The sequence below is a fragment of the Ahaetulla prasina genome, chromosome 11 (assembly GCF_028640845.1).
Source record: "Ahaetulla prasina isolate Xishuangbanna chromosome 11, ASM2864084v1, whole genome shotgun sequence".
NCBI lineage: Eukaryota > Metazoa > Chordata > Lepidosauria > Squamata > Colubridae > Ahaetulla > Ahaetulla prasina.
In genome coordinates, this window is record NC_080549.1 from 1,476,210 (window position 1) to 1,488,602 (window position 12,393).

At 49.0% G+C, this 12,393-nt stretch overlaps 1 protein-coding gene across 1 annotated transcript in view; it reads right to left on the reverse strand.

Annotated features, from left to right (window-relative positions):
* Positions 1-767: 767 nt before the first annotated feature.
* The window catches only part of HS6ST2 (heparan sulfate 6-O-sulfotransferase 2), a 79,102-nt gene continuing 67,476 nt past the window's right edge, over positions 768-12,393 (reverse strand). The window contains exon 2 of the mRNA XM_058196757.1: positions 768-1,750. Coding sequence (XP_058052740.1) covers positions 1,051-1,750 — 700 coding nt within the window. The 3' untranslated portion in view covers positions 768-1,050. The remainder of the gene's footprint in view (positions 1,751-12,393) is intronic.

Sequence of the window (12,393 nt, forward strand, 5' to 3'; positions counted from 1 at the left end):
CAAATCTTCCCCTCTTCACTAAAAGCCAATTTACACCAGACACTCATCAACCGTTTTCTTCTTCTTCTTCTCAAGCTTTTTCCCGCTACACCTCAACCCCAACCGGTCTTGTCTTTTGCGGCCGTTCGTAGCCTTTCAAGAAATGTTGATGAAGCCAACGCCAACCTCTTTTTAAAAAAGGATCTGAAATGTTTCTGGAGTTTTGAAAATCACTTCAGGTGGGCACGAGGTGTGTCTGTGTGTGACAATTAGATCTTTAATTCCCACCGAATTGAGGATGCTCAATCCATTCATTCTCCAATAGGATAACAGACCTCGGAAGCAGGAAGAGACTTGATGCGACACGACCCTTTGAGTGGCAATGCTGACCTAGGCAGGTCGTCTTGTCTTTGAACTCACTTTGGCCATCTGTGGCCAGGCTTTTAGTGGCCAGAGGCAGGCCCTTCTACCTGGGTTGGCCGGATGTCGGGGTGGAGCATAAAGGAAGTCCCAGAAGTAGGGGGCCCATGGGTTACGGCCAAGAGGCACAGCATTTTTGCAATGAAAAATATTAAATAAAGAATATTACATGGAACTGTTGGCTTCTCCAGTTGGCGATACTGAAAGGAATAAACGAATGGATCTGCAGCTACTCACTGCCCAATTTAATACTCCCTTCCCAGTTGTTTTCTGATCTCTGAGACCTGGATGGAATATAAAAAAAGTACCAGAATCTCAGGCCACTTATAAAATGCAGAAATGGCTCCCCTGTGACGCCCCCATCTCAGGAACCCCCCCCCTCCTTCCCCCCAATCATAGTCCTTGTAGCTCAGTCTTCACTGTTCCCACTTGGGATCTGCCAAGTCATCATGGTGAACAAGAATGACGGCCTGCCAGGCAGCCCAAGAGGCCAAAACTTTATCTCCTCCTTGACAGGGACAGATCCGAGACAACACAGATTAAAAGGTTCACCCATCTACAGCACAACACTGAATGCAAAAGGCCGCCACCCCTCTCCCCACCGCTCCCGGAGAAGCGCCTAGCTCTGTGCCTTTCTTCGCCGTCCCCTCCTTATCGCCACTGTTCCACATTCCCGATATAATCTGCAGTTGCGTTTCGGCCCTCCTGCTCTCTGCTGCGGCCCAGCTTGGCCCGTGAGGCCTTCCGCTGCTCCTGCCGTTTCCGTCGGGCTTCCTGGTGCTCCTTCTGCCTCGTGAACTGGTACCGCTGGAGGAAAAGGTCTTTTGCATAATCGTAGAGGTCCATGTCTAAAAAATTGAGGGCCTCAATCCGCCGCTGGGTGGCCCCCTCAATGTCCACGCTGGAGGCCCTGGTGCTGTTGTACTGGGTGAAGGGCGAAATGAAGTTCATATTGAAGGTCTTCTCAAAGAGGTACTGGGCCTTCCGCTGGAATTCCGTCAGGCCGAAGAAGGCCATGCGCTTGAGGTTCTCCTTGGCGCTGTCCAGGAGGACCTTGTTCCGTTGCTCTTCCGGCATGACGGACAGGTTGTAGCAGCCCACCAGGCTCAGGTCAGCCAGCATGCGGACTTGACGGTTGTTGGCCAGGTTGTAGGGACAGTCCATGAACTCCTGCAGAGAGCAGCCCGACCAGTCGTCCCCCGAGTAGCAGCTCGGAAGTTCCTCGGAAGTGGGTGACCGCCCATCGCAGACGTGCAAGGAGGCCTTCCATGTGGCTCCCCTTTGGACATGCCTCCATTCGCTCAGGTATCGGGAAACCGGGTCCCTCAGGATGGTGATGTAGTAGTAATTCCTGAGGGAGGAGAAGAAGAAAAAAGCACCTTTAAGGAGAGAAGGGCCCCATGGGCTGTTCATTGATAAGCAACTGCAGTTGGGAAGGATGAGATCCATCCCTGCTCAATTCAAACCCATTGAATTAATTTACAGGTGGTTCTCAAAAGTTCACTTAGCAACCGTTCAAAGTTACAGGGGCACAGAAAGAAAAGTGACTTTCACGCTTACGATGGTTGCAGCACCTCCATCATGGTCACACGATCAAAATTGGCAACCGGCTCAGATTTACGACAATCTCTGTGTCCCAGAGGGGTCATGCGAATCCCCCTTTTGCAACCTTCTGACAAGCCAAGTCAACGGAAAAGCCAGATTATACCAATGTAAGGCAATTACATTGCCTTACACAATGTAAGCCGCCCTGAGTCTTCGGAGAAGGGCAGGATATAAATTCAAATTAAAAAAAAAAAAAGATTCACTTAACAACCATGTCACTAAGTCAACAGCCGAAGTGATCTGCTTCACAACTGTCTGGTTTAGCAATAGAAATTTCAGATGTAACTCGAGAGATGTAACAGTTCCAAGTCGTGCTACTGAATGGGCAGAAAAGGAGATGCTAAAGGAACTGCTACCGAAGACGTTAAACTGACCCAGGCCCAAAGAACTATCACGAAAATGGAAGTGTAAAACTCAAAAAACTTAAAATTCTTTCATTTCAACCTCGCTTGCTCGTTCACTAAAGTACGCCACAAGAGGTCGCTGTTCCATGAAAAGAAAAATCCCACAGCCCACGGTTCTTTTAACAGAAGAAAATAGCTAAAAAGTAAACTTTCTCCTTAAAATCTGGAGCAAAAAGCACAATCTCTCACAGACACCCCTAAAAGAGAAGAGAAACTGAAATGCACCAAGCCTCGCGTGATCGGGTTTAGAGTACCCAAAGCACATCACTTTAATGGAACTTTATAGATTGCTGCAAATCAAATCCCTAATGCCGTGATGGCGAACTTATGGCATGGGTGTCACAAGTAGCAAGCAGCGCCTTCTATGTGGGCACGCAAGCCATCGCCCCAGTTGACTTCTGCCACACATGCGCATGTGCCTCCCACCGGCCAGCTGGTCGTCGGGTCTCTGCTGCGCATGTGTGGGGGTGGGGAGCATGCGGGAAGCTCATGCACGGGGGGGAGTGTGGAGGTGTTGCGCGCATGCACGGGGATGGGGCGCAGGGGCGCACGCAAATTGCATTTTGGGGGTTTGGGCGCACACGCGCACATTTGGGTGCACGCACGTGTGAGCTTTGGGCACTCGGTACGGAAAAGGTTAGCTATCACTGCCCTAGTGAATCAAGTTGGTTTGTTTTCCCCTTCTATGGACTGAAAATTGGCTGATGACATTTTAAGAGTCTCTTTCCGAGTGGCAGAAATCAAACAGCATTGGAGCAGAAAGAAAAAGGAATAAAGATTGCATTAGCCCATCTACTCTTCATGCTTTCTGTAAAATGGCACCTACCCTAACCCTAACCTTCTCACCCAGAAAACACAAAAATACACTATCCTAAGCTCCAGCACACCAACCACAATATGCGTCACTGTGTAGATACTTGCAGGGTACAGTAAAAAGAAAGAAAAAGAAAAGAAAAATCAAGATAGCAGCTACGATGGTGTGATTGAAATTCCATCCGATTTATGTGATAGCAATAACAGCAGCACTTAAGACTTATATACCACTTCACAGTGCTTTACAGCCCTCTCTAAGCAGTTTACAGAGTCAGCATCTTGCCCCCCCCCCACTCCAACAATTTGGATCCTCATTTAATCGACGAAGGACAGAAGGCTGAGTCAACCTTGAGCCAGTCAGGATCCAACTGCTGGCAGTGGGCAGAGTTAGCCTGCAGTACTGCATTTTAACCACAGTGCCACCAGGAAGGAGAATGAGAATGGGAAGGGGAAGGAAGGAAGGAAGGAAGGAAGGAAGGAAGGAAGGAAGGAAGGAAGGAAGGAAGAGAGAGAGCAAGCACTTAGATTTATATCCCACTTCATAGTGCTTTACAGCCCCCTCTAAGCAGTTTACAGAGTCAGCATATTGCCCCCCAACAATCCTCATTTTACTGACCGCGGAAGGATGGAAGGCTGAGTCAACCTTCAGCCTGGTGAGATTCGAACTGCCAAATTGCAGGCAGCCGGCAGGCAGCAGAAGGAGCCTGCAGGACTGCACTCTAACCACTGTGCCAGCACGGCTCATGATGCCAATAAACAGGCAGAGTTTGGTCCCACCGTCGTGGCCACCTGGACTTAATGGCCACACTCTGCAGACCCCCATGTCATTTCACACATCAGGGTTGAAGAATCTATCCATGGAAGTTGTGGGTTGGGTTCTCCACCTCTGGCGATCTTTAAGAAGAGCCCAGACAGACATCCATCTCTGGAAGATGGTAGAATCAGTTTTCCTGCAAAGGGCGGAACGAGATAATCCTGGTGCCCAACTCTGGAATGATAGGATGGCCGTATCGGTTGGAAGGTCCCACTTCGGATCCTCTCCCCCTGCAACGGAATGTCGCTCTCGCCTTAGAATGAGGTTTCTCAACCGTGGCCATTTTATGCTGGGTGAACTTCAACTCCCAGCATTCTCCAGCCAGGTTGGGGAATTCTGGGAGTTAAGGTCCATCTGGTTTAAAATGGCCGAGGTTGAGAGAAAAAAAGTAGGGATGCAAAATGGTCGGTGGAGTGAAAACGGAGCCCATAATTGGTCCTTAAGGGCAGGATTTCAAGATCCTTACACCTTACAAGAAGTCACATTCCCAGAATCACTGCTGTGTCTTTTGGCCTGCCTGACCCCACTGCAATGCTGGTGGGACAGATGGAAAGATTATGGGGAAGAACCGGGACAACATCTGTCATTTAATAGGTAGAAGGAAGCTTCCTTTGATTTCTGGAGCAGCAGCAGGGCCCTCTTGGAAATAGCCCCTAAACCAGGGGTGAAATCCAGCAGGTTCTGACAGTTCTGGAGAACTGGCAGCGGAAATTTTGAGCAGTTTGGAGAACCAGCAAATGCCACCTCTGGCTGGTCTCAGAGTGAGGTGGGAATGGAGATTTTGCAATAACCTTCCCCCAGGAGTGGGGAGGGAATGGGAATTTTGCAGTATCCTTCCCCTGCCATGCCCACCAAGCCACACCTGCGGAACCGGTAGTAAAAAAAAAATCGATTTCACCACTGCCCTAAACCCTAAACCATGACTGCAACTTAGGTATGTTTGATGATGGATATACAGGTGGTTCTCGCCTTACGACCACAATTGAGCCCCATATTTCTGTTATTAAATAAGACAGTTGTGAAATGAGTTTTGCCCCGTGCTACGACCTTCCTTGCCACAGTCATTAAGTGAACCACTGCAGTTGCTCAGTTGGTAACATGGCACTTAAGTGACTGGATTTCCCATTGAATTTTTTTTGTCAGAAGGGTTCAAAAGTTGATCACATGACACCAGGACACCACAACCGCCACAAATACATGCCAGTTGCCCAGTGTCTGATATTGATCACGTGACCCAACGGTCGTAAATGTGAAAAACGGTCATTAAGTCCCTTCTTTCAGGGAGTGCTGCCTGTCGAACAGTTTTGAACAGTCTCTAAGTGCCCTGTTGTTAAGTCAAGAATGACTTGTATTCTTCAAGGCCTGCGGAAGGTTTTCTCAGGGAAGGAACAGGTTAGTTGAAACACACAACTTCATAAATAAAGATGTGCCAAGCTGTTCGACAGGCAGCACTCCCCAAATCCCAGCTCTGCTACCCCAAATCCTTTATCCAGAGACAGGAGGAGGAGACAGCTGCGAGGAAGAGTGACGATGGAGGCAGCTTTTCTCCTCTCCCTGAGAGGCATCGAAGCCGCATCTGCGGAGCCCAGAGACATTCCAGCAAAATTGCCGTCCTCCTTTGGGCACCGCGGCTGGCTGAGCCCAGCGAGACTGGGAGCCGCAGCCAGCTTTTCCAATCAAGAGTTTGTTGGTGTGGGAAAACGCCAAGCCCAAAAGCAGAGATTGGATGCTCCTGACGCCTGCAGATGGAACATAGTGGGGGCCGCGGGGATTCAGCTGAATACAGAGAAATGCCAGGGGCCGGGAATGAGCTGGCGGGTGGCTTTAGAAGAAAATGCCAAGCTGCCAGGTTTTTTTCCCCCAGGCGTCTGTTGTTGTTGTTGTTCTTCTACTTCCTCTTCCTCCCCCTCCTCCTTCTTCTTCTTCTTCTTCTTCTATCAGCAATTTTAGACCTGTTCAAGGACATTTCGTGGTAAGGGAAAGGATGATGTTTGACGCACTTCCGTTTATTCCAGTTTCGTCCAACTGACGAAACCCATTGGGCCACCTGAAAGCAGGACAAGAAGCAACGGATGGAAACTCATCAAGGGAGAGAAGCAAGCTGGAACGAAGGAGAAATTTCCCGGCAGTGAGAACAATTAATCAATGGAACAGCTTGCCTCCAGAAGTTATAAATGTTCCAACACTGGAAGTTTTTAAGAAGATGTTGGATAACCATTTGTCTGAAGTAGTGTAGGGTTTCCTGCAGACTGAAGACTGCAGAAATAAGCTGTCTTGGCCACCTTCATTAAAACCATCTGCAGAAAAGGCCTTGTCCCTCTCCTCTTGTCAATAGTTTTTCAAATATTTGATTAAGGGAGGAAGGAAGGAAGGAAGGAAGAACAGCTTAGTGTGCTTAAATGGAGATGTGCCAGCACATTCAAAGCGGGAGATCATTTTTATGGAAACGCGCGTTGCTATTTTAAGATCATACCATGCAGCAGTATTCCTCCTCCTGTTTAAATTTTAAAAGGGAAAAAAAGGAAGAGAGGGAAAAAATTAATATCGAAGCACATCCGAAGAATGCAAAGTGTTCCAAAGTTAATTACAGGTGAGAGCGCCAGGCTGTTTTAATAACAAAATTATGCTTTTCCACTGGCAGCAAAGTTATTCCAACACTGTCACTGTTACACTGTTATTATTTATTATTTTAGTAATAAATTTTACACTTCACCATTGATCCTCATGGACGGCTGGGGAATTCTGGGAGTTTAAGTCCACCGGCCTTCAAGTATCCCAGGTTGGACTCTCCTGGCTCCGGCCCAGAGCAGGGGCTAACAGGGTCTCCAAGAGGCCACTCAACACACAAAGAACACACCATTCTCAAACGCCAAAAGCATCACCCTCAACCTCTCCATTCCCAGCGCAGGGACTCGCTCTGCAAAAGTTTCTCTGCCCCCACCAGCAGAAAACGCAGGCCTTCTTTCAAGGAACACAGTCGGAGAAGAAGATCTGGCCGTCGTAATAAATGCATTAAATACTAATATCTTCTCAGACCTCGTGGCAAAAAAAATAAAAATACTTTGGCCACCTAATGAGAAGGAAGGACTCCCTGGAGAAGAACCTAATGCTGGGAACAATGGAGGGCAAAAGAAGAAGGGGACGGCAGAGAACAAGGTGGCTGGATTTAGTCACTGAAGCAGTCGGCGTGAATTCAAATGGACTCCAGAAGATGGTAGAGGACAGAAGGTCTGGAGGAATGTTGTCCATGGGGTTGCGATGGGTCGCACACGACTTTGCAACTAACAACAACAACAATTTTTCCTCTCATCCTCCCTATTTTAGGTGAACGGAGTGTAGTTTCTATCCCCCCTCCCAGAAGACTAAATCGAAGGGATACTTTGGAAAAAGCCCTACTGGATCAGAGAGGGATCTCTTGATGGATTTCCGATTCATAAGATCCTCATGCCTGCAGGGAGGGAAGTCAGAGGAGTTGTTGTCCCGGCCCTGCACATCAAAGTCGCCCTATTAAGCAAATCATGATTGATCCCTAACTTGAAATGCTCAGTACATTTCATTTGAAGTGCTAAAACTCATCTGTTCCCAACCTCCACATTTCCACATATGGGATATTAATTGAAGGGCCCGAGAAAAAGGGAAGGAAGAAAGGGAGGAATATTCCACCTGTAAATGACCTTCAGGTGTCTTTAAAGCAGGAAATGCATATTGCAGAGGCTCCAGATTGATTCAGCCTGTTTTAGTTGCTTCCCAGATCCATATTTCAAATGCAAGATATCCGAGATCATTGATCACAAATTCTCTGCTACACAGGAGGGACCTTCGCTGAGGCTCAAAACCCTTTGCTTACAACTCTGCCCTGGATCTTGGGATCTTGAAATCCAGACGGTTGGTCTCAATGGGGCCATGAGGACCCTCAAGGCACCTGCCCCCCCTCCCCCAGCCAGCCCTCTGGTAAAACCAAAGTGATCATCATCTGCCTGACCACAATCCCCCATCCTGGAGGGAGACATCCATCAGACTGCATAGCTCTGGATGTGGAGTCAATGGCTTCCAGAGGAGCCATTAGATTCATTGGTGATGCTTCTTCTCAGGTTCTTCTTCAGAAGTAGAGCATCAGCCAAGCAGGCCCTGGAGAAGACTGCTTCTCCGGGGAAGAGAAGGCTCGCTTGAATAGAATAGAATAGAGCAGATTTTTTTATTGGCCAAGTGTGATTGGACACACAAGGAATTTGTCTTAGTGCATATGCTCTCAGTGTACATAAAAGAAAAGATCACCAAGAATTCTAAGGTACAGAACTTAATGATAGTCATAGGCTACAAATAAGCAATCAGGAACCAATCAATATAAATCGTAAGGATACAAGCAACAAAGTTACAGTCATACAGGCATAAGTGGAAGGAGATGGGTGCTAGGAACGATGGGATTAATAGTAGTGCAGATTTAGTAACTAGTTTGACAGTGTTAAGGGAATGATTTATTTAGCAGAGTGATGGCATTCAGGGAAAAACTGTCCTTGTGTCTAGTTGTTCTGGTGTGCAGTGCTCTATAACGTCGTTTTGAGGGTAGGAGTTGAAACAGTTTATGTCCAGGATGTGAGGGGTCTGTAGATATTTTCACAGCCCTCTTTTTGACTCCTGCAGTATACAGGTCCTCCATGGAAGACTGGTTGGTAGCCGTTGTTTTTGCTGCAGTTGGATGTGGGATGAAATCAAGCGAGAGATGGTTGCTCCTTGGATCATACCTTGAAATTTCCATCAGAATAGAGTTGGAAGGGACCTTGGGGATCTTCTAGTTCAACCCCTTGCTCAAGCAGGAGACCCTAGACCAGTGTTGGCAAACCTTTTCGGCACTGAGTCTGCTGGAAACCAGAAGGGCAGCCGCCTGGTGTGTGTGTGCGCACCAGGAAGACGATCGTCTGATTTCCAGCGCGTGCATGCGCACCAATCAGCTGGTTCTTCATGCACACATGTGCACCAGAACCCAGATGGCCAAAGTGCATGCATGCGCCATAAACTGGAAGATTATCTTCCCAATGCGTGCATGCGCACCAGGCAGCTGCTGTTCCAGTTTCCGATGCTCCCGCGCATGTGAAGACCAACTGGCTGGCACACTGGAACCTGGAAGAGCAATGGGTGATGGCTCACGTACCCAGAGAGATAGCTGTGTGTGCCACTTCCGGGACGTGTGCCGTAGGTTCGCCATCATGGCCCTGGACCATTTCAGAAAGTCTCTTCTTTAACAAAACTCTAATGTTGGAGCACCTACAACTTCTGAAGGCAACTCCTGTTCTTCTGACAAATTGTTCTCACTGTGAAGAAATTTCTCCTTAATTAGATGAGAAGACAGTCAGGACCAAAAGGAGCTGAAGGCCATCTGTCTGCAAGATCCCCAGCATTCATCCAGCCGATTTTGTGGAGGGGGAGCTGGGGGGACCCTCCTCTACCTCACCCACCCTAGACGCCTCTCTCTCAAAGTTGTGCATTGCAAAAAGAGAAGTATTGTTTGCTGGGGCTGCCCCATTCGTCAGGCCTCCTCTATGGAAAAGCAGTCCCGGCGCCTGGTTCTCAGCTGGAGCACAATCCTCAGACCAGAAGAAGCGACCCAACCTGGATGTGAACCTCAGAGGCCAGGAGGGGAATCAAGTTCTAGGCTCCTAACTAAAGCCAGATTTGCTTAACAACCCCATCATTCACTGAACAACTGCAGCGATCCATTTAACAACCATGGCAAAATGTCGTAAAATTGGGAGGGGGGCAACTCATTTAATAACTAACCTTGCTCGACAACGGAAATCCTGCTCCCAACCTATACGGTCGTAAAATTGAGGACTGCTCAGATTTATCTGTGTCCACCTTCCCCAGGGCTCCCTCCCCGTCCTTGGACTTCAGCGGCGTCAAAGATCTCCAGAGGTTCTCCTAGCGTCCTTCAAATGGAGCCACCAAACTCTCCATTGGGACGAGACCCCCGGCCGCTTTCCTCCCCACTTTCTGACCCGGAGGACGGGAAACAAAGACTGGGACGCCAGCTGCTGCTCTCTCTGCTGCCGAGGCAGAGAGATCATTTCCAAGAAAGGCAGGAGGAGACCACATCATTACAGACACCTTAAGACAACCCAGCGGAAGCATTCCGGATGCCTTTGAGAGAAACCACTAAATGTCCGCCCATAAATTTCTCTCCAAGTGGAAGAAGCCTTTGCACAAAGACGGGTGTTGGTGCTGTACAATATACACGTTTATGGTGTTGTTTCTGCAGGACCCAGACACTCACAATCACTCTCTCTCTCTTTCTCTCTCTCTCTCTCTCTCCCCCCCCCCCCCGTAATAGCACACAACCTGGGGTCTTTTTTGGGGTTAACCATGGAGGCTCTTCAGCAGCCCAGGAAACCAGGGGAGGTTGCAAGAAACCTAAATCCACACCTGGTCATTCTCTCTGCTCCTCATCTCCACCTGAGCAGCCTTAGGCCAGGAAAGCCGCTTTCCATTTAGGAAAATGCAACCCCTTTTCTCTGCTGGCTGTAGTGAGAGCAAAAGAGGAGGAGGAGGAGGGAGGACGGAAACAAAGACTGGGACGCCAGCTGCTGCTCTCTCTGCTGCCGAGGCAGAGAGATCATTTCCAAGAAAGGCAGGAGGAGACCACATCATTACAGACACCTTAAGACAACCCAGCGGAAGCATTCCGGATGCCTTTGAGAGAAACCACTAAATGTCCGCCCATAAATTTCTCTCCAAGTGGAAGAAGCCTTTGCACAAAGACGGGTGTTGGTGCTGTACAATATACACGTTTATGGTGTTGTTTCTGCAGGACCCAGACACTCACAATCACTCTCTCTCTCTTTCTCTCTCTCTCTCTCCCCGCCCCCCCCCCGTAATAGCACACAACCTGGGGTCTTTTTTGGGGTTAACCATGGAGGCTCTTCAGCAGCCCAGGAAACCAGGGGAGGTTGCAAGAAACCTAAATCCACACCTGGTCATTCTCTCTGCTCCTCATCTCCACCTGAGCAGCCTTAGGCCAGGAAAGCCGCTTTCCATTTAGGAAAATGCAACCCCTTTTCTCTGCTGGCTGTAGTGAGAGCAAAAGAGGAGGAGGAGGAGGGAGGACGGGAGGGAGGGAGGATGGAAGTAGGAAGGAGAAAGGAGGGGGAGGAAGGGAGGAAGAGGAGAAGGAGAGAAGGAAGTAGAAAGGAGGGAGGGGAGGAAGGAGAAAGGAGGGGAGGAGGAGGTGGAGGTGGGAGGAAGTACCATGGATGGAGGAAGGAAGGAGGTGGAGGATAGAGGGATGGCAGAGAAGGAGAGGGAGGGAGGGAGGAAGGAGGAGGAGGCTGGATGGATGGAAAAATAAAAACAGTTTGCTACTCATTGTTCTACAAAGCGGGCGGGGGGGGGGAGGCGATTTAAAAAGGCTGACAAACAAACGCTCCCTGATGCTGTCAGTGATGTACAAACAAGAAATCCATCAGCTCACAAAAGGAGCCCTTCCCTTCCAAGAAAAGAAGGTGGCTGGGCCTTCAACACCTCCCTCCCTGATGGACTGCTTCCCCCTTCCCTTTGGAGGGAGGGCCGGGACGCTGGGCTCCCCCTCCCCCCCCAATCTTAATCAGGCTCATCACAGTTCTGTAAAAACAAATCAATAGATACTCTTGGCAGGATAAGTTAATTAATACCAGCGCACCTCTGCAGCTGTCAGTCTTGCCCCGTTCAACTGTGTTTCTTCCAGAAAAGGAGAAGAGAAGGGAAGGAAGGAAGGAAGGAAAAGAGGGAGGGAGGGAAGGGAGGCTTTGTAGGGTCAATCCTGAAGCTCTGAGCCTTTGGGCCAAGGGCTCAGCAAAAGCCGAAAACAGATCAGGCAGCATTCAGACCCCACATGCAGGCCAAGGCGTCGGGCTCACCAGACAAACCTGCTTTTAATCCCCAAAGGTAGAAAGTTAGCATGTCAAAGTGGCCCCTACAGTCACATTGTGATGGGCGGCTATTAAAATCAAAGAAGGAAAGAAACGTTTTAAAAAGTAGACCCCTCCCTGACACACATGATCTAGATCAGTGGTGGAGAACCTTTCACTCACCAAGTGCCGAACAAGTCCGTGCTTTGCGTGCTTTGTGCGTGTGCGAACTGTGCTAATGTTGCAGCTCCCCCATGCGCTGTGCATGCAACCGCACCCTCTGCACATGTGCAAAGATTTTGTGTGCTCCCACCGTGCGCTGCGCGCAAAATCACACCATCTGTGCATGCACGTAGCTTTCACGTGCAATGCACGCACATGAACACTGCGCATGCTATGCACCAGTACTCTTGTGTGCATGGGCAAACACTCACATGCGCAGGATAGCTCTGAATTCAGCTGGGTCCTCTGAATTGCGTGC